Raw genomic sequence first — 21,978 nt, forward strand, 5'->3', positions numbered from 1 at the left:
CAACAGGGAATTCAGGAGTCCAGCCACCCAGGATGGCCTGGGGCTTAGTGACATTCCTTTCTTCTCCCTCCTCTCCCACAGACCCCAACCCTTACAGCCTCTGCTTGCTCCCCTACGTTGGCCTTCCCTTTGCACCCCTTTGCAGGACTGCTCTGCAGCTGGGCTGACTTTATCCCTGTCCTCTCCCTCTTTAATTGCAGAGGCCCTGCTGTGGCTTTCCTGCCTTTTCTGGAGGGGTGCTTTGCTCTGCAGGACAAGGGCTAATACCCTCCATCTCTGGGCACCTCTTGCCATGCAGCATGGAGGGGTTGTCGAATTGGATGCCTGCACCCAGCCTGGGCTGTCAGCAGCTCCTCTCCAGTTTTGCATGTGTGCTGGCATATCGGTGGTGCAGAAAGCCGGGGGGAAAGCATTTGCATGCTCCCCAGGAGCCCGTGTCCCCGGGGGGGGGGGGGGGGAGGATCCCGACCAGCTGTGAGCACTCCCTGGCAGCCAGAGGGTGGCACGTTGTGTACACAGGAGTGCGTGAACTCAGTCAAACTTCACAAACAAGGATAAGAACAGAGCCAGGAGATAATCAGTGCTCAAATATAGCAACTCAAGGTTTCTTGAGAGAGACAAGCGAAACAGCGAGGCAGAGCAGGTGTCACAGTCCCTGCGGCTTTCACTTCCCCTTACCTTGGCTTCTCAGTGGTGAAGCTGGTGCTGGCCACAGAGCCCGATTTAGACCACAGGCAGCAAAACAGCCCATCACAGGCAGCCTTGTTGCTATGCGGGACAGGAGTCTTACCGTGCCCTGCATAGTGGCACGTCCCAGTGCCATGCAAGTCCCTCACCTCTGGCAGAGTCGCTGCAGCCAGCCCCCCACCTCCTCTCCATCTCCACTGCTAGCTCTGGTACTGCTACCAAAACAGCCGAGCGTGATCCCAGCTGGCATTTTGGAGCAGCCTCGTGGCTGGCTCGTGGACCAGGAGTTAAGGGGCTGTGCCCCTCTTCTGCACAACCCATCCTCCTGCTCTGCAGAAGGAATGGGCAGAGCTGGAACTCCAGCACGGGAGCTGGCTCCCCGTATCACAGGAGATTGCAGTGCCTGAGAAAGGTTTGGTGGATTGAAATAAAGCTCTGGAGCCTGGAGGTTCCCCCTCACCTCCAGAACAAGAAGCTAGGCAGCTGGAGGTCTTATAAATACTGACATTTGAGTTTCATCCAGCCCATTGCTTCTTCAGCAAGGGGATGAGTAATGTTGCTTGCAACACAGCTACTAGCTGGATTCAGCCCAGCTTGGCCTCTCTGACAGGTCTCACCACAGTTTTCAGATGGTGGAAGGACTGGCTTGGTGAAACGTGACGTGGGCCAAAGCAGCTCTGGTCTCTCTCAGCCCCTGGAAGATGTTATGGGGAGGCTTGCAGCTGCCCAGCAGCCTCCTCCTCAGCCCCATGATGAGACGTGCGCTGCTTCAGCTCTCTCTGGGGAGAAGACCCACACTATGGCAATGCGAAGTGAAGAAATGTATCCTCTCCCTGGCGTGGCTTGGCTTGCTGAGCTAACATGGGGTTATGCTTTTGGTTGGAACTGATAAACTGCTGCCCTTCTGAGCCTGCAGGGAGCTGCTATAAAAGATGAGCTGGTGCTCCCTGTCCATCCCAGGCAGCTTGCATGAGGAAAGCCACCTGTAGCTCTTTGTAGGCTTGGGCATGGCTTGGGATGAAGGAGCTGTGTGTTGGACTTGGCCTGAGAAAATGGAAAGGGGAGCCTCTGAACCTAGGGCCAGACTTAGCTATCTAGGGCTGGATCTAAGCAAAAGCTGGTTTGTGCTCAGGTAGGGGACCACCAGAACCTCAGCAGCCTCAGAAGAAGACCCTCTCTGTTGGAGGCATCACACATGCTTCGCTTTCCCGTTGGTGCCACAGTGGCACCGGCTGGCAGGTACTATGGCCATCAAGGCTGTGCCATCGCCTTGGAGGAGAAGCCAGGTGTCCTGGGGAGCCCAAGCCAAAAGGGAAAACATTCAGAAGCAGGGGCATCCTGGTTACACCAAAGCCAGGACACTTGGGAGCTGTCAGTGTCCTGTGAAGTACATCCTTCTCCTGACCTTTTTCATCAGCCGGGCTGGCTGCTTTAGACCCCAGGCGGTGGTACAGCAGGGCTTATGGCTGGAAATAGCCGCTCTCTCGATGCTCTTTTCTGACTCAAAACAGCAGCTCTGTGAGATGACATGGCAGCTAAAATGGGACAAAGCCGGAGGGCCAGGTGCAGCCTGTGTGAAAGCTTTCATAGCATACCCAGGTGCCCATTAATGTACTGAACAGGGGAGGGAGAAAAGGAGAGAGAAACCAGCCACCTCTTCCTGCGCACGCACGGTGGCTCAGGCTCCCGGCTGAAGCCCGAACCAGGTGTTTCCTGGGGTACGTGAGTGAGGGGGACCCTTTCTGCAAGATGCTTTGGTCCCCATCCTGCTCCTTCTCCTCCTCTCCCCTCGTGCCTGCAGATGGTGTGGGAAGTGGAGCCGCCTCTATGCCCCTGAGGTCAGGAATTTGTCCCACTGCTTTCCTGCACTCCTACACCCTACAAAACCATTCCTGCCCCTGGTTTTGTGCTCTGACCTGGGCACCGGCAAGTAGATGGGGGCTGTGGCCAGCGTGGAGCCCGTCGCAGCGGGGCTCTGCTCCGTCTCCATCGGTCGCTGTCAGTGTGGTCACCCACAGCCACGGGGTTTGACATAGGCAGGTAGAGGACACCAGCACCCAGGTGGCTGGCTGAGTTGGGTGAGGGTCTATAAGTAGAGGTTTCATATGATGCCTTCAAACTCTGCAGCTCTCCGGGGAGCTGGTGGCTGACTTGCAAGTGAAATGCTACACACCAGCAAAATCCTGTATGTGCTGCTGTATCCCTGGTTCAGCCTGGTGATGGACTGAGCCACTGTCCCAGTGCCAGCTGGGTGCCCACTGCTGGAGCAGTGTCCTGCAATGGGGTCTGTAGCTCATGCAGTACCTGCTCCATGCATGGCTCTTTAGTGGCCTGGCTGTGCTGTTTCCCAAACCTGAATCCAGTCCTCCATGTGCCCAGTGCCGCCCACACCCTGCTTTGCTTGTGCTTATCTCCATCCCACCCTGGGGAGCCTGGGCCTGGTGGGTGCCTGGGTGGGGATGTTCCCGTCCACCCTGGAGGACCGATGTGTGGGTGTGGGAGGACCTAGTTACCAGGTTAGGAAGCTTCTGAGCTGTTCATAGTCCATCCTAGTAACCCATCTGAAAATTTGGTGCGTGTAGTCCCTGGAGGCACTTGCTCCTTTGGGAGCACAGAACAGCCCAACACGTGGTCCTACCAAAAGGTCTCTGTGACGCCAGGAGGGTTTGTGCCCCCATGTCTGAGTGATACAGTGCAGCAGATGGGGCGAGTAATGTGCTCACTTGGCCAACCCCTCTGTTTTGCAATAGAACGCGACTTTTTGAAGAGAAGTCAGAGTTTTTCAGAGAGTTTGGCAGCTGTGGATGGCAGCTGTGGTGCATCTGATAGAGTTCACGCTGCCGGCTGAGCCTCTTGGCTGCTCTGCCCCATGCCGGGTGCCAGTCCTCCGGCATTTGCATCCAGGCCAGCACATGGGACCCTGAGAGCTGCCTCTCGGCCTTGCAGGGGAGCCAGTGCTAGTGCTAAGGGCATGCCGTAACCCTGCAGCTCAGTCGCTGCCTGTGAGCTCCGCAATGCGAAATACCTGAGAGCCAGCGATCCCTGCGAGGCAGCAGCATGCTGGAGACACGGCAGCGAGGTCAGACTAAACATCAGCTGTGCACAAGATGGCTGATGTTTTGTCCTGGAGGAAAAGATCCTGAAAAGACCTTGAGGAGGCAGTGAGGCAAGGCTCCCTGCCAGGATGGGACCCTTTTCCCAGCCACAGCCTTTTTGGAGAGACCCTTAGTGTCCAGCCGGTGGCAATCCTTGCTGCCCCAACATGTGCCCCCGGGCTTGCATGACCTGGACATTTATCCCAGAAAAGGGAGGCAAAACAAACCCTGAGCTTCTGCTGTAGCTGAAGAGTCACGTCGTGTTTCGGGATGCTGCAGAAGCTGCATCCCCAGGGAGGCAGCAACTGCACCAACCCCTCTCCTGAGTGCTGGCATCCTGGGCTGTGGTTGCCGCCAGCATCGCTCCTGTGGCAGACCCTGCCAGGTGGGTTTTGCTGGGGCAAGTGCTGCTGGCCCGGGAAATTAGGATGGATGGTTAAAGTGGGCCAAAAATAATTTATAAAAGGCGTCTACTGAGCCGCTGTGTGCCGCTTCCCGGCTGGAAAAGGTTGGTACAGTTAGTTGCAGGAGCATGGGAGATGCTAGGGTGTCGAAGAGAAACTGCATGTGGTGCTTTCATGAAAGGTCTGTGGGTGTCCCTCCAGCCATGCTCAAGACAGTTCATTACCAGCCTAAACCCGAATCAAACCCATCTTTAGGCTTGCTAACCTTAATCACTGCCCCGGAAGCGTGGTCAAATATTCCCGTCCATGTTTGTACCCCTTTGCCTGGTTTTGAGGTGTGGCAGCGCTTCTCCCCTTGTACTGCAGGAGACAGGACTCACCGGGCTTTGCTCTTCCTTAAATATACAGGTCAGGAACTAACAAGTCAAGTCCATATGGCCTTGTACTAGTAAGGAAGGTTTTAATATCTATTTTAATAACTTTTAGGTTAAATACCACAAATCAGAACGGCTAGAAAGAAAATAAAACCCCCAAGCCTATATCCATACGCTGTGTCTGCAGATTACCTCACAAAAGACCTTATTAAAAATCTTTGAAAGTACAAATAAATGTCAGTTCATTCCCTTTTAGCCACTTTTTGGCTGGCTCAGCTGAACATCCCATTGGGTTTGTGAGAGGATGGCATTTGCTCTGCAGCAGGCATCCCCTGGCTACAGTCAGTGGGTTTATGATGTTTCTAAATGTGTCTTTGCTTCTCCTTTATTTATTGCCTCCAGTGATTTGCCAGGTAGGGGTATAAGCCCTATGGTTCTGCCCTTCTCTGGTGGGCTAAAGCTTTTTGGAAGTCTCAATGCAAATTGCTGGCATAAATTAGCCCATTTCATTCTGTCTCCAACTTGAAAACTTCCTTTTTCTTTGAAAAGCAGGATTAAAACAGAAAGGAGAGTTGGCTTTGTAGCCTGTCTTGCAAAGGGGAGGAAGGAGGACAGTTGCTTTGTTTGGGGAATAGTTTTGGTTGTTTGTTTCTTTAGAAGCAGACACAAATACCTGCAACATTGGCAGACTTGAGTTTCTTCTTGGTTTTTTGTTTTTTGTTTTTTTTTTAATTTAGGATATTAGGTCTTGATAGGTTGCTCTTTTTTTTCCTGGAAGACTTTGCCTGGTACTGGTGGTGTAGAAGATGGATTTGACACAACCCAAGCAAGGGGGAAAAACAAGAGCAACCAAGAGGCTCCAAAAATATTTTAGTCAATCAAACAATTCAAAACATACATGTTTTATGTTGGTTCCTTTTAGCAGCCGTTTGTCTCCAGATGTCTGGCAAGTGGTTGGAAGAAGCATTTTATGTGAAAATTCCAAGAGCTGTCACTGCTTCAGCTAGCAATGGAGAAAGTTTCCATCTCTGTTTATCCTTATCTAACTGTCCTCCTGCAGGAAACAGGATGGAGACTGGAGATGTTAGGGAAATATTGCAGGTCATGCAAAGAGAACCCAATTCAGGATTAAATAACAAATCTATGTCTAAAGAAACCCCAAACCCCAAACCCCTTCTTGGCTACCTTGGGATTTTTATAGACCAGAAAGCAAAAGCCCTACAACAAATAAAACTCGCACAAAGCCACAAATTGCCTGCGACCTTTAGGAGACCATAAGAGACTGTCATCGCCCTGTCTTTGCCCCTGGGAGTGACGTTGCAAAGGGCTGACTCACTCCACAGCATGAGACCATCTTCTACCCAGGGAGGACATTTCGGCTTAACTGATATGGCTTGTATCTTGGGAAAGATCGGAACTTGCTTCGAAAAAAACCTTCTGCTGGTTTGCCCACTGGCTTTGCCCAGCTGAGGAGCTTTTGCAAAACATGAATGGAGCTTTTGCTGCTAAAGCTTTGGGGAAAAAAGAGGCATAGCTACATCGCTGCTTTTGCTCTTGGAAAAAAAAGAAGTAATTATGTTTGCATGCCACAGGCTGAACAGCTTGAGCAGAAATCTGCAAAAAGCCTGGCCGCTGCCAGGCCCATTCCCACTGCCGGCGAGCAGGCACGGCTGGGCTCAGGGTTGCCCCTAATCAGTGCTGCCCTCCCCCAAAAGCATCGCTTTGGCAGCAGCTGCTCGGCTTCCCTCTGCCTCAGCCCCGAGGCCCAGCTGCGCCAAAGCCTGTCCTGGTGGCCACCACGGCTTCCCCAACCCTGGCCAGCTTAGTGCCAGGCATGGGGGACCAAATTAATGATCAGTGCAGACTTAGACACGGTTCCCCATTCACTGTGCTGCTGCTCCTGGCATCTGTGTCCTTGGGTAAACAAATGGTTCTGTGACAATTTTATTTTTCCTTCTTTTTTTTTTTTTTTTTTTTTTTTTTTTCCAGAACAGAAAGTCAAATCTGCCTTACTTGGCTTGGAAAGTGGCAAGAATAGGATGGGAGGAAGTTGACTGGATGTGACTTTTCAAAAAGGTGTCTGCCAGCAGGAAAACAAATGCTGAAGGCAAATAATAAAGTTTGAAAAAGTGAAAAATTTAAAATTTAAGGAAAAAAAGGAAGAGAAATCTCATGAGTATCACAGTTTGGGCCATCAGACAAACCAAAGTTTATTCTTTGGTTGTCTGTGCAGTCCCAAGAAGCTGCCCAGGACGGGGCTGGCTGTGCCGAGCAGTGCTGCCGGTGCTGTGCCAGGCCATGCTGGGGGCAAGCGGGGGTTTGTCCTGGGACACAACGGCACATCAGAACATGGCAGTTGTCACGAGCCAGGACTGAGCCCAGGTTAAAAAAAAAAAAAAAATACAAAATACAGCCTGTTTGGGCCCTGGGAAACAGAGCACCCCATCCCCCTGTCACTGCCCCCCCCCCAACAACTTTCCAAAGGGACCGAGAGACTTTCTGCAGGCTCCCTGTTGCATCGCGTGGTCCTGGGGGGGAGGCAGCCCCAACATCACCCCCGTCCTCCCCGCCAGTCTTCCCTGTGTGAGGTTACTCAACTGTGCGTATGAAAATAACTCCTATGTCCCAGTTTATTATTTCTCCTAAGCGGATGAGAGGGTTGGAGGCTGATCAGAGCAGAGGAGTCTCCTGGTGAGTTCATTCTTCAAAAGCTCGGGTGGGCTGCTTCTCATTAGAGCTTGCTAGAGTGCCAAGAGAAAAGAGCATTTCTCTCTGGATTCATGTGCACGTTCCTCTACCGCTGTCCTGGAGCTGCTACAGCTGCTCCTCTCTTGGGATTTGCCAGACACAGCAAACCCCATGCTGTTTAAACTGCATGGGGTGCTGGCAGCCGGAGGTGGAGGGCTCGGAGCAGCGTGAACTCCCAGCTGTGCCCTGCTGCCACGGGCACGGCACCCATCTCTCTTGCAGTGCCTAGGTGCGGGCTCGCGCTCCATTCACAGACCCCGTGACAGATCAAAGAACGACTGAAAAGTCTGGAGGGGGCCCTAAACAGCTTTGTTTCTCCCCACCCAAAAAACCCCAAGCCAAAACCCCAAAACCTCCGAACATCAAGAAGTGTCTGGAGTCAACAGGCTTAATTTAATGATGATGGGTTAAAACTGCTCCGAGCCGTGCTATGGGATGGGATGCCACCAGCACTACTCGCTACCCCTGTCGTCCTTGCTGGTTGCTCCAGGGTTGCAGTGTGTTTCCTCCACCCAGCTGATGAGCATTGCTTCGGGCAGTGGGTGCGTGCAAGACCAGGCTAATGAAGTAGTCCTCCATCAGAAAAACCTTGCTGCTGACTGCAATGTATTTTCCACAGGTGTAAGGACTGCTTCTAGTTCTGCTGCTTGCTGCCTAGCTGAATCAATAAAATAACTTGCATCCAACAGCAAACGCTGACATGCCTTTCCAACCCAGGTGTTGGAAAGGTGTTGCACTTTGAACCCCTTGGAAATGGGCCACCGGAGGATGGGGCAGGAGAGAGCAATGGGTTTTGCAGGGGGGGCAGCCCCAAAGTCTGGTTTTAGTGACTTGCTTTGAAGGCTCATTGCTAATTGTGAAATATTTTTGCACGGTTGCTTCTGTGATGACTATTTAACTAGTTTTGCTCCCTAATGATCATGATGATCGCAGTGCACAGAGTGAAACATTTAAATGTGATGCGGCAGAGGAGAATTTGCCTAACTGCATCAGTGGCTCTGAAAACGTCCAAAAGGTCATCTTGCTCACGGCCACACCACCTGCGCAAACTCCGACATCTTCTCTGGGTCTTGGTACACCCTGCTGTACTCCGTACCCCTCCTACACCCCTAGGCTCTGCTGTCCCAAGCTGGCACATCAGCAAGTCCCACTGATGGCTGCTACTGCACCAGCCAGGCTGCAGAACATTTCTACTTATTGTGCTTTGGGGTCATCAGTTGTTAGGGTTTAAAATTTTATTTATTTTTTTAAATTCCTGGATAAGTCCCTCAAAAACACTTTGCTATACTACTGTAACAGACTTAAGTTCAAAGAGATGCTCAAGTGCAAACAAAGCTGCTGAGACAGGACATGGAGCATTTCCCTTTAATCTAACTACTTCATTGGGACCTGCCTAAAGAAGTTATCCTACCGTTACTGTAAAATATGTTTGCATTTTTGAAATGCTCTTGTCTGGTCTCATAACAGAGCAGCTTTTCTGCTTAGTGTCTTTCTTACGGCTCTGGACTTACAGAAATTCTTGTTTAATGTTATCGTTCTGACCATGCTGTTGACCACCAGCTGGTCTCTGCTCAGTAACATCTTACCAAGTTCACATTTCATACTGACTGTGTGTATGAGCTTCTGGACACATTTTCATAACAGATCAGAGAATCTCATGTTCCTGAACTGTCGTACTGTTTGGCCACCTTCAGAAGAGCCTTCTGGGACCAGAAAAGGGGGATTGCCCCTGGCCTGCAATGCAGACCATTTTCAGGGAGAGTTTCAGCTATGTTTTCTGTCAGTTTTCCCCCCCATCTTGCAGACTCAAAAGGTTTGATGGGCTGGTCTGATTCGGCTTTACTTACCGATGGCAGCTGATTCAAGTGACCTCAGGGTCTGAGGTTTCTTTCTCCACTCTTCTGTGCTTGGGTGAAAGCTTACCAGGCTGGTTCAGTGACTCTCTTTTGGGATCTCCTGCTACTGGCTCATCTCTGGGTCCTTGCAGCTCACTGAGGAGGTGGCTCAAATACTTTTAGGAACTCCCGAGTCCGCATAGGATGTATGCGACTCTGAGGACAGAGTTTGGTTACACTTAGCCTGTGATTGCTTGTCAGCTGCTACTGAGTAGGTTCATTTGCTACGGATCCAGCTACCCCAAACTGCACTTTTTCTTGCACGCTTTTGCCATTTCCCTAGCGTTTGATCCAGCAGGCACGTGGTGACTCACTGCTCCGGTAGAAACCCAATGCAGCAAGATCCAATAAAGAGGATGCCGATGGATCAGTGAGCCAGAGAATCAGCAGAGCTAACGAACACCAGCCAGGTGTTTCCTTTACCACCACTACCAATTCAGTCAAGGGGCCACGTTGCACCTTCCCTGTTCTTGTAGTGTTATTCTTCAATATGCAAAGCCACCTTTGAAATGCCCTTTCTGAGCAGACAGGGTAACATCTTACTTGCGAATAAGCAAACCTGTTCAGATGATGCAAACATGGCTATTTCCTGCCAAATTAGCAATGCCTAAGTGTGTCCAAGTTGTTACAGCAGCCAGCTGCTGTTATTAACCTTTTAAACCATGCGAGTTATGAGCTCCTTATTGCGCAAACATTCTGGCGAGAATGAGAAAGAGGGTTTGCAACCAGCTCTTTCTAGGAAATAAGCATGGTAAACCGATGGACAACACTAGGCATGTTCTGTGGGATGGTACGCAGGACACTCGCATACCAATACATCTGTTTGGTTTCGTGCAGTGTTGCTTTATGGTAGGTGTAAGTTTGTTACAGTGCCATGCTAGAAACCAAAGTGGTCTTACAAACTGTGAATGGTCCTGTTGATAAAGTAACTCTACTTAGCACTATAGCCACATTTGAAACTTCACCTTCACCTTTTTCTTCAAGCAGAAAGCCAGATTACAGCCCCGTTGCACCGACCACGCAGGAGATGGTGTATCCATGTGCCAGGTAAGAACTGCAGCTTGGGTAGCAGCTCAGGTTTGTGGTAAGTATGAAGACCCTCCCACCCAAAGCGTTCCCCAGTCATGCCCAGGAAGCCCTTTCCTGAAGGTACCAGGCACAGAGGTTTTCATGGGGAAAAGATGCACAACACTACATCTACTGCTCCGTAACACACCAGCAGAGATGAATCAGGACCACGGTGACTAACATAGACACGATGGAGATTTGGTGTGTACACTGGCTTGTGTCTCTAGTCCAGGTACAGTCTCTCCAGACCATCTCCCCAGGACCTAGCTTGGCTACTCATGCCATTACTGACTCCCTGGCTATAAAGCCAGATCTCACTCCTAAAAATCAGTTCCACTCAAAAGCATCAGTATTAGAGGAGGACACTGAACTGTTGCTTGATGTCTCAGGCGGTCCTTCTTCCCCAGCACAGGGGTGGGCATTTAACAACCTTCCTCCCTACCCCTCAGAAAAGGGAGAATAAACTCCTCCAGTAGATGGGAGGAATGAACAAGAAGAGGCTCTGCTGCCTACATCTTTGCTGGAGTAAGGGCTGCTTCTCGTAACCTTTTGGTGAAAGTGTTGAGCACACGATACATTGAGTTTTGCTGCTCTTGTGCTAACCACATTGTAATCACAAGCAGTTCTGCCTCATCTGGAAGAGGAATCTGGTTTTCAAGGGAAGCACAGCTGAGAAAAGCTTCAAACAGGATCTGATTAGCCAATTAAAAACAGATGCTGTGCTGGCAGACAGGCTGCTGTGGATCATCTGATACAATCCCCTTCCCCTCGTTTTTGTACATAATGTCCTTCCAAGCAAAGCCACCTCTCCCATAGCTATGTCTAAATTGCATTAGGAATCTTGGCATTTTTTCAGTTATACATGTTGTGAATGGTTTTGCCATTTAAAATATTTCAGAGGGATTGTAGAGTCAAGTAGTTGACTGCTTATCAGAAATCCACCTGGTATTCAAAGGAGGCAGAGGCCATGCTGCAGAGGGCCTGGGGCTGTAGCATTTTAGTCTGTGCAGTCCTTAACCTTTACACAGCAACTTTTCCGCCCATTCTCCTGGAGGAGAGAGCTCCATCAACCCTGGGACCAGAGGAGGAACACCCTCCCCACCACACCACACGCTTTGCTTTAGTTTTAAGCATATGAGCTAAGAGGGCTCTGTATCCCAATGCTGAGGCATAAACCATCTTTCTCTCGTTCAACTTTGGAAGGAAACAGCACCTTGCAGCAGGTTTGCTTGCCTCTCACTGCTCCAGTATAGCTCAGGGCTGCTTTAGCAAACCCACATCCTCATCTCAGCCTAGTGCAGACTGCATGGTACTGGTCTATGTACTCAGTTGTTTATCCCTCTAACTTGGGACCTTTCCCATGGGAGACTAAAGAAAATCCATTGGGCCAGCTGCCTTAGGAGTACAGCTAGGTACTGCTGTCAGTCCTCTTTGGCACTGGAGGATCACAAATTGAGTTGTTCCAGGTAGACTTCTTACCCTCTTCCCCAAACACAGCTGAAACACCTCCCCGAACTCTCCCAAGACTGCACTTGCTAACAGAAGTCACTGGGATCAGTTCCTATTTAGCCAGAATCAACATATTCAGGAATTTCTGTAATAGACTTAGAGGTGCAAACAAGTTTTAGATTGGGACTATTCATTTGGTTGCTTGGTCACAGATGTAACAGGAGACTCATCCCCGGAGAGGCCAAGGAAAGGGGATAACGCCTTTTGCTCTTGTTTTTCAGTTTGACAAAGGAGAAGGGCTGATATCAGCTTGTTGAATAGCAGAACCATCTAAATTAATTTCACATGGAATGTCTGGTCTCAGCAGGGGGATGCTAATCATCTGCAGCACTACAGCTACAAAAGTGCTCAGGGAAAGACCTGGGAGAAGGCCTCATTCAGCACAAAGCTGAGGCAACAGAGGCATATGCGATAGGAAAAATCAGGGGTTTAGGCTACTGCTGGGGAAGAGAAGATGCCAGAGAAACTCAGCAGCTCTGTTTTCATTCTAGGATCTTGTAAGCAGGAGAGCATGGGAAAAGAGCAGCTCAGCTTCGACTGTACATGGCAAATCCACGCCAGCTCAATGGCCTGCAGAAAGCTGACATTCTGACTTTGCCCACAACGTTTTGCCACTTCCTACTCCTGTTGTCGCATCCGGTTAAGAAACAAGTACAAAACACAACAGGAGAAGCAGCCACCAGGCACTTTACCTTTCACTGACTTGGCAATTGCTTCAAACACTGGCTTGGCCAAACAACAACAGGTAAGCCAAGATACTTTGAGTTGCCTGTCCATGGTCAGACATCACCTTGACAGACTCCAGCTCTTAAGACATCTAATTGCAGTATCAGCAAGTGAATATAGGATGTTTTCAGAAGTGTGGCTAATGAGTGCCTAAGCACCACATCTGAGTTTTACTGACAACAATGATGTCACTCTACTGTCAACATCACACAGGGCATTACAGTGGTAATAACAACACTCATAATTATGCTAATGGACTTCTCTGTGGAGACTCCCCTTTTTGAGCCTGCAGATGGTGTGAAATAGCTTTAAGCAAGGCAATAAAACCTTCATCAGAACTTTTAATTCTGCAGTGACTGCACTGGGTAGGGGTGTTAAAATGCACACAGAGTTATGACATACACAGACTGCCTGCCTAGCCTCTTCAAGAGAAAAGCATTGTAGCCACCCTTAACCAGGGCATGCCAGTGTTCTCAGCCAAACCAAATGTAGTTCAGCTAGTTAATTCTAATACACAAAAAAATTTGCATTAAAACAAACACTTTAATACCAATGATTATCCTGAGCACTTCAATGATTTGTTTTTTTTCACTGGCATGTTACATTTAAAAGTCTCCATTAAAAAAAAATAAATTGGTAAATCGCCACAACTCCAGACTCACTGGAAAATGCAGGATCTTTGCAGCACAATGCAGGTCTGTCTTGCCACTGAGATCTGCAAGACTTGGGTAAAAAAAAAAAATAATTTAAAGCAAAGTCTTTCAAGGGAAAAATATACACAATAAGATGCACAGTGCCAAGATCTCCTTTTTGCTTTGCAAATGCTCTGGAGGCACATTCGCACTTCACTGAGCCAAGTCATTTCTTAAAATGACTGGACTAGGGTTTGAAAAACGTGCAGACTGAGTCCTAAGAAGAACTGTTTAGGTTTTATGACTCTGAGCCATCTGTGAGCTAAAGGGACAGAAACCATCTAAAAACTATGAAGCTGAGAGTTCGGTTTTCACAATATGCTCTGAATCACCTTTAATCTGCCTATTAATTGGACACTGGCTGTTCTGCAACAGCCCCACTGAAAATGCCATGGGTGTGAAAAACAGCAGATGGTTAGTGGGGGTGGAAAGCTATACGAATCGTTAGAGAAGCATGGAAAATTCATTGCTGGCTATAAAAGTCACCAGACAAGGGCAGCTGTAAACAGCTAGGTGAAAAGAGGAGGTAGGGACATGTGGTAGCTGCTCTGTATAGGCTGTGGCTATTTCCTTCTCAAAACCCACCAGAAAAGTGCTGAAAGAATCACATGTGAACTGACCATAAGGTGCAACCCTCCCAAGTATTAGCACCAAGGTGGTTTTCCATTGTGCCACAGTTTCCACCTTTTAGCAGCACCTTAGATCTGATAATGGAATCACATAAGGACCCTGGGGGACACTTAAAAAGCAAAACCACTTGCTTTTTATATGTTGTAAATGCATGACTATTAAACCCCAGCTAAGCGATTATCTTAATCTGTAATTGACATACCAACATGAGGAGGATAAACCCAACATTAAGCCAGGAGGCCAAGGGAGGAAAGAAAGGAACCTCAGTATGGGCCATCTTTCACTGCACTCCTAACTTACAAAAGCCCCAACTCTCAGACTGCAAACACAAATTGTGACATGCAATTAGATGAGCAAGAGAAGATTTTTTTCCTGTTTACCCCAACAATTTACAGCACCTTTAAACAGGAGAGAGATATCTCTTTCCAATCAATCACTACCTTCTAAGATATCTCAAGATGACTTTTGCTTATGCTTAAAAAAAGGTAATTATTGCAGAAGTGGCAGAACAAGCAAAACTGAAGAAGTTTTAGAGAGTAGCAGACACAAGTCAGGGCAGGAAAGCAGCTAGAATGAAAACACGAAAGTGGTACCATCGTTTTCATGTTCAGTACTGTTGTGACAATTCTTCCTACCAGGGAATCCATCATTCTGATTATGTTTTAGAAGGGAGCCTTCTCCCTTCTCTTTTAGCTTTCCATTGGCAGGCTGAAAAACTTTTCACCTCCAGTTCTGCAAGTACTCTGTGGCTGAGCTGTCTTACATGTATCACGTCTGTCAAAAATCAGTGAGCGTCAATGTAACAGGAAATAAAAGGGACACCAATACCTCTAAGAACCAATCTCTGCCACCAGAGGTTGGGGTTGGAGTCATTTCCCCCTCCCCTCCATACATACTTCATGCAGATGGCATTCATTTATCATACAAACACATCTGGCCATGTCAAAGGAGAACATAAACAACTACAGTTAGAGAAAAGAAACCGCAAATGCTTTTCAATTTTATTCTTACTGGGAAGGTAGTGGCATCCTGACATGTCACATCATCCAATGAAAACTGACAGGGACTTTATCAAGGCTCCTAGCTCACCTAGCATTTATGGTACTAAGTCTTGCAGTAATCTTGGCTTGGCTGTAGTGCTTTGTTCAGCCTGCAGACATGGCATTCCCAATTCCAGATAGTTTTGCTGGGTCATGACCAAAGTAATCAGCACTAACAGAAAGGGAAAGTAATCAGATGTGAAACACAAAGACCATATGATGAGCAATGTGTCAGGCTGGTACTGCACAATATTTGTACAGACCTGTCAGAAACAGGTATTACAAATGGAGCTGGAAAATGGTAATAGTTAAAAACATGATCAAGTGCTTTCGATGGATTTCCCAGAAAAGTGTTCAGAAATAAATGTTACAGCTTCAAAAAAACAAAACAAAACAAAAAACGAAAGTAAAATGCACCTAGTGATCTTTAAATCAACTTTTCTATTGGATAAATATATTTGAAATAGTTGTACAGTTCACAGTGGCATAAAGTTCTGATTGCTTGAGTGCTTGAAAATATCTCATCAGTAAAAAAATACCAGAGCTGGGGGAGGAAAACCCTCTCTCTGAATTCTGTACATGGGCAAATGCACAGGTTTTGGCAGGCATCAGGTCATTGGATCCATGGGAAACCAGCAGCATCGCAGGACTGCAGATCACAAGTCAGGGGATGGAGGATAAGAAGAATAGTAAGGCCCATTTTCCTACAATGAAAACAGAATGAGCAGTTCAACAAAAGTGTTCTTCAGTACACCTTGGTGCAGTGGATGATGACACAGAGGCAGAAATAAATGGGTACTCCTGGCTTCATCTTCCACGAGTACAGTGACTGCCACAATTCACCCAGGAGAGGACTGTGCTGGTAATCAGGCAAAAATAGGCCTTGGTTTTGCCTCTGTTTTAAGAAAAAAGTGCAGGTTAAAATTTTGCCATTAAGCCAAAGCTGTGATGCAAGGAAACCACAAATGCTAGCACAGCCAGTCATTCAAGACAAAGTTGCTTACGCAGACACACAGCTCTGGCTATTACTTCGTAGTTATAGCACATCCTCTTTGGAATGATTTGGCCAATGCAAGCCACATTCATTCCACCATTTGGTGAGAGACTTGGGATGGAGAAAGGAAGAGGAGGAGGGACCAAAACAAAGACAAGGCACCCTTCTACAGTTCCATTTTTCCCAACTGCTTCCCTCCAACCGCTGCCCCCTCCCCTTTCCTGCGTGGGACGGGTAGGATAACACACAGTATTTCTTTTTGCAGTCAGTGTAAGTTATATAGCAGGTTATATAACATGAATTTTATCTTGTCCACAGACTCTTAGTGTGTTATGTTACAGTTCTTGGCTGAAGAAAGGTAGTCTGCCTTTTATGCACATAGGAGACTGCTCTATTGGGAAAGGAATCTGCTTCTTAGCCAAGCTCTTTACTTGGACTGATGCAGGAAAAAAAAAATTAAAAAAAATTAATCATTACTCACAGCAGAACAACTAGACTCTCCAGGAACCCTCCCTTCCTTCTCCCCATTCTTAAGATGTGGAAGTCAGCCCCTTTAAAGCTCTTGCAGAGCAGAATGGGAGAAGCACAAGAGCTACACTTAGGTGCAAAGACTCATGCTTGCCACATGCAATCACTTACCCTGGCATCATACTCAAGGACAAAAGGGGGGAGATCAATCTGCTCTGGGGGTATGGCTGTGAATAACTGCTGAAGGCTTTCCACATAGTGGATTTTGTCCTTTAGCCCTGAGACTGTAAAGGTTGTGAAAAACCATGCTGAGACCTGAAAATAAACACCAACAAAAACAAATTAAGATGGTGCTGTTTCAAAACCTTCAAGTTCAATGTAATACTCCATAGTTAAACAGGCTTGAGTTAAACTTGAAGCACTAATACCATGGCAATAACACAAGGTCAGGAAGTATACACCGCTGACTGCTAGCAAGCCCTGTCTTGAGAGCTTTCCGGCTAGTGTTTTCTGACTCTACACTCACTCCTCCCCAGCTCCCAGTTTAAGGTCCCTTTCTACTGTATGAGAGTGACAGCTATTCTGCTCTTTGTCTTCAAAAAGCCATCAGTATAGTGGCACATTCTCACTTCCTGTTCAGCCAGCTCAGAATATGAGCTATTTGACTCTATATCTGACAGAAGCATTTTCAACACTTTGCCTTCAAGTTTTCACAGAAAAGGCAATCTGAGGGAGAGAGAGACTTTCAGCTGTTCAAGGGTCCTACTAAAATCTTCTCTCTGCTTTGGGTTGGCTGAGTGAGTGTGTCCTTCTGTTTCACCACATTTCTTATCAAAGCCTTATCAACTTATTCTACAAGATTTTACTTTAAGTATTCACACCTCTGTCTCTTTGGATGTAAACAGGATAAGGAATTTTTGACTTGCAAAGTCCAGTAAGTCACCATTGCTACTTCTACAAGTTATTATACATTCCTGTTTAGATTGACTGCACAAGCTTTTACTTTTGAACCCACCTTCTTCAAAATTAAGCACTATATTACTTTTTGTTTGTTTCTTATCTAGTCTTTCCCTGGCAGACTGAAGGGAAAGAAAAAACCCACCTATTCTACAGGTCACAAATGCTCATATTAGGGACCACTCACATGGTCCTGGGCAACCAGCTCTTGCTGACCCTGCTTGAGCAGGGGGGATGGACCAGATAACCTCCAGAGGTCCCTTCCAACCTCGACCATTCTGTGATTCTGTTTGATAGTTGTACTTTGACTGCAGTAAGTTAACAGAAAAGAAGCAACGCCACAAGAAAAGCCTTGAGGGAAGTGGGAGTTTCAATAAAGTAAAACATTAGGTCAATAAAAATGATCTACCTGAATACAACATTTAAAGAAAAAGCCGATGTCTAAAAACTGTCCTGGAATAACTATGCTGCCTCCTCAAAACAGTGTATTTTCATGAGAAAACAACAACAAAAAAGAAAAAAAGGAGATAAAGAACAGGACAGAATGTTTAAAATAGGTTCATTATTTTAAGGGCAGAATTAGAGATTTATGTTAGCAGAAAACAGGCAGGCAGATTATTACCGGCATCCATTATTTATCGTATTTTTCTAACAATACCTCTTATGAGTGACACTGGATGACAGTTTAATGAGTGAAAAATACCCCCTCAATCCTGTACCAAAGTAGCATGCATTCCAAGGTGTATTATGAATAACAATGATTAAACATAATTGCTAAGGATGTTTAATGTATAAAAGCCTAATAGGGAATATTTTTGCAGCCATCACGAAAACTGGTATCAAGAAAAGTGACTCTGCCCCCCCCCCCCCCCCAGTATACAAGCCATTGCAGTGTGACACATTTTACCCAGTGACACAGAAAAAGGGAGGGTGGCAGAAATGTTTCTAGAGAATTTTTCTATTATCTCCATTCTCAGTAATCACAACTTATAGAAACAGTAATATGAGAGCAGCCATTTCCTTATCGGTAGGAGGACATAGAACTTTAAACTAAACCAAATCCCTGTTAATGCACTGAAAGCAGAATAAGTTATACCAGAGCAGTCAAAAAAAGCTAGAAGTCTAGACATCTGCTGAAGTTTTCTTTCATTTTTCTTGTCCTGCAGTTCTGAATCTGAATAAAAGGCTATCAAAGTCACTCTGCCAAGCTAGAAAACCACAGGGTTAAAGTATCAGATGTCTTTCCCTAAAAAAAAAACCAGCACAACACAGAAAAAGCCTGTCACCAATCTCTTAATTGGGTCATACCCCAAGGATAACATTTCCCAGATCTTAGTAGGTTTATTACAATTGAAAGGATCTTGTGTAGAAAAAGCTTAAGTGATGTGCAACAACCTTTATATTGGCATCTGATCTCCAGAAACTGCTTTTGTGACTGTTAAAGAAAACAAGACAAAAATTTTTCATGATAAATTCAAAGATTATGATTATGAATATCTAATTTGAGTATTCGGGTATGTTTCAGTTTTGAAACATTTGTGATTCACAGCCAAGTTACTAAATCTATGAAAACAATTTCTCTGGGTGAGGTTTTCAGATCCAGCCACTGATGCTTCAACTCAGAACACAAGCTCTAAAAAGCTTTGTTTGGAGAGCTCTCAGGACAGGAAGCCAAGAGGATTCACACAAAAATGCCCCAAAGAGCCTTTATTTATATATCAGCAGCTATAGCAGTAACAAGCAGATGTACATTTACATAAGAGTATGAAGGAACTTATGACAGCACTTCAAGGGTATCTTAATGTAAGGCCTGGCGGTGAAGTGTTCACACAGCAAGAGTTGCTGCCAGCCTAAAAAACTGCTGTTGCCTATGCTGCGATTTCATCACAAGAACGGTTACATTTCAGCAGCACAAAAGCATCAAGTTCTTCACAGGTCACAAGAATGCTCACATCAAAGCATGAATAAAGACAGGATCAGGGTACAAAAATGGATTGTGCAGTGACACACCCTGCTTCAGTTACTCTGTGTTTTAGGATAACTACTGAACCCTGCATACCAAAACCCATGTATTCTAGACAGGCAATTACCCTCAAAATATACATAATTTAAACCAGTTTCATATCTAGAAACTAAACAAAAGAATCATGGTTGGCACCATAAACTACATTGAGAACTATGCTTGTCTTCCAGGGGCACGAGTTTCCAAGAGACATGATGAAAAGCCTCTGGATCCCTTTTAGCCCAGAAATAAGCAAAGCAACTCTAGGAGATGGCAGCCATCCACTGTGCCAGGATTCAATACTGCTGTAAAATGGACAAGTTATATCACAGATTTAAGAATGGGATATATGTACAAGGGTGATGTGTTTCAGAAGCTGCATGAATGCACAAGCCTTCCTCCTGCATTTGAGACGTGGTGTATTTTCCACTACTTCTAGGGAAGGAAGTCAATGCTCCAAATAAGAAGATGAATGTGCCAAAACATTTTTTAAGATATTTGAGGCTTCTGAGCTAGCAATCTTCCATGGGGACAACAGCCCTGAAATAGCCAAAAAAGGAGGGGAGAGAAAAATCATTTGTTCTTAGCAGCCACCTTCTCCACCACGACTTTCTGCTGCATATTGCCCATAATGTTTCGTAACCCGATAGTCTCTGCAACAGCCAGCTAGGAAAAAGGCTTGGCAGAAAGACATGGACACACATCCTCTTTTGCCTCCAGTTGTGCTGCTAGAACAGGATACAAACCAATTCTATTTCCAGCAAGAGAACTCTACATCTCTCACCCTCCCTGCTTCCTACCAACTATCTGCTTGCCCCACAGATCTGTCGAGTCCCACCGCATTTCCCAAAGGGAGAGAGAACATGGCAATAGACTGGTGAACACAAGTTCTCATCCTCCAACAAAAAAACCACTTCTCAACTGAATAGAAATGTATGGGAAGACAGGATGGGGATAAAGTGCTGCTGAGAATCTAAAACACTAGTACTTCTAGCTTCCACTTTTCCACTCAACTTTGTGACCTTAGTAATGTTCTACGCCAGCTCCTACATTTTCAGGAGCAGAGCTGGAAGCTCTAATTCTAGCACTCAGACCTCAGATCTGTACCCTGTTGGAATAATTAATATCCTCACAGAAACTGGAAGGTATGCTGTTGGGAAGCCTCAGTCTCATGTACATAAAAACAAGGAAGCTGTAAGTCTCATGGTGTCCCAGCTGTGCACATACAAAGAAAGGACTCTTTGGATACTTAGCAGTCAAAGAAATTCTTGCTGAATGTGTGCAAACAGATGTTTTTTCCAGGCATATAATTTCCTCAAATTTGATCAATGTCAGGAAAGAGCAGAATAAACACAGAGGTTAATCTGATGTGAACATGGAGGATCACATTTCTAACTGTTTTAATAGGACAAACAAAAAATTTAGGAAGGCCTGCTGCCTACAGTTCATCTGAAGTATTCCTACTGCTGCAATATAAGTAGTGCGTATGAAGTACAGAAGGGAGTGAGCTCCCTCTTCTGTTGCCCCACACAGATCATAGCCAAGGATAGTATCTTGCTGCTTGACAAGTTCAGTTTTTCATCTCCTGAAGGCTTAACAGGATTTTTCTGCACTCTGTCACAAAGGCATTCTTCCCATCTTTTTTTGCTACTCTACACTCTATAATTCTGACTAATCTCATTGCTGCTCGACACACTGTCCTCTGCCCTTACCAGGGCAGCTCTTAAGTGATATGCAGCACACATGCAATACCTCTTGTGGGGAAAGAAAACGTGAAACATCCAGGAAACGAGCTTCACAAAAAAGAATTCCAGTTTTTGGTCATGGGTCATCATCCTGCCAACCAGACAGCAGGAAAAAGGACAAAATATTTCTCTTTGAAAGAAACAATATCCAAAGCTTCCACCTCTCTCAAGAGCACATGCAAAGCAAGGCACAGACAGCTGCACTACACTGGGGTTCAGCTTATCACTAAGGTTGGAAGGCTACAGCTAGATCGAAGATGGGGATGAACTTCAAGTTCTGAAATCCAGAAGATATGGCCTAATTTTGGAAGTCTTCTATATACCTCCATGTTCCTCATACTACAGTCTTACATGCTACTCTGCCAACACCCAAAATACACTTTTCTTTTGTACTATTTACCTCACCTTTGAACGAAATGTTGGGTGGACAAAATACAGTGCTTTTAAGTTCCTCTTGTACCTGGTTCAGAGAAAGAAAAAAATTCTTTAAAAGTGACTTCTAATTAAGCTCACCTACACAACCCAACTGTCAAAACATAGATCATTTTGCTTAAGTGTCTCTGATGTAATTTTACAAAGTTAGATCTAATATAAGGGCAGATACCATAAAAGTAAATGTAAGGGGAAAAAAACCACAAAACCAAAACCCAAAATGATTATTCTTCAGGTAAAGACATCATAGCCTGCAGTCTTTTATGCGGACAGTTAAAGTTATGAACAGATTATGACTGCCAGTACTACCCAAGCCTCTTCCCTCACAACTAGCAACATATTTTTAACAAAGCTGGGCTCCAGAAGCTCCACCAGTGGGTAGAGACAGACAATACACTCAGTATGCCTCTAACAGCTCCAGAAGGGAGACTGCAGAAGACAGAACTTCCTGGTTTAATAAATGGTTTTGATAGGAAAGAAAACATGTCTTCCTTCCTCTTGCCTTTGTTATT

At 46.1% G+C, this 21,978-nt stretch overlaps 1 protein-coding gene across 7 annotated transcripts in view; it reads right to left on the bottom strand.

Moving 5' to 3' along the window:
- Window positions 1-7,074: 7,074 nt before the first annotated feature.
- The window catches only part of GDAP2 (ganglioside induced differentiation associated protein 2), a 34,144-nt gene continuing 19,240 nt past the window's right edge, over window positions 7,075-21,978 (bottom strand). For 2 of the 7 annotated variants that reach the window (XM_010567503.1, XM_010567504.1), the window contains exons 12-14: window positions 21,440-21,494; window positions 16,502-16,645; window positions 14,818-15,572 (exon numbers count right to left, since the gene is read on the bottom strand). In XM_010567503.1, the coding sequence (XP_010565805.1) occupies window positions 15,525-15,572; window positions 16,502-16,645; window positions 21,440-21,494 (247 nt within the window). In that variant the 3' untranslated portion in view covers window positions 14,818-15,524. Of the gene's footprint in view, window positions 9,360-14,421; window positions 14,603-14,817; window positions 15,573-16,501; window positions 16,646-21,095; window positions 21,126-21,439; window positions 21,495-21,978 lie in introns of those variants that run through there. The other 5 variants (XR_774327.1, XR_774326.1, XM_010567505.1 and 2 more) reach the window with 5 other exon arrangements.

The sequence above is a fragment of the Haliaeetus leucocephalus genome, unplaced genomic scaffold, assembly GCF_000737465.1.
Source record: "Haliaeetus leucocephalus isolate CR32 unplaced genomic scaffold, Haliaeetus_leucocephalus-4.0 Scaffold228, whole genome shotgun sequence".
Lineage (NCBI taxonomy): Eukaryota > Metazoa > Chordata > Aves > Accipitriformes > Accipitridae > Haliaeetus > Haliaeetus leucocephalus.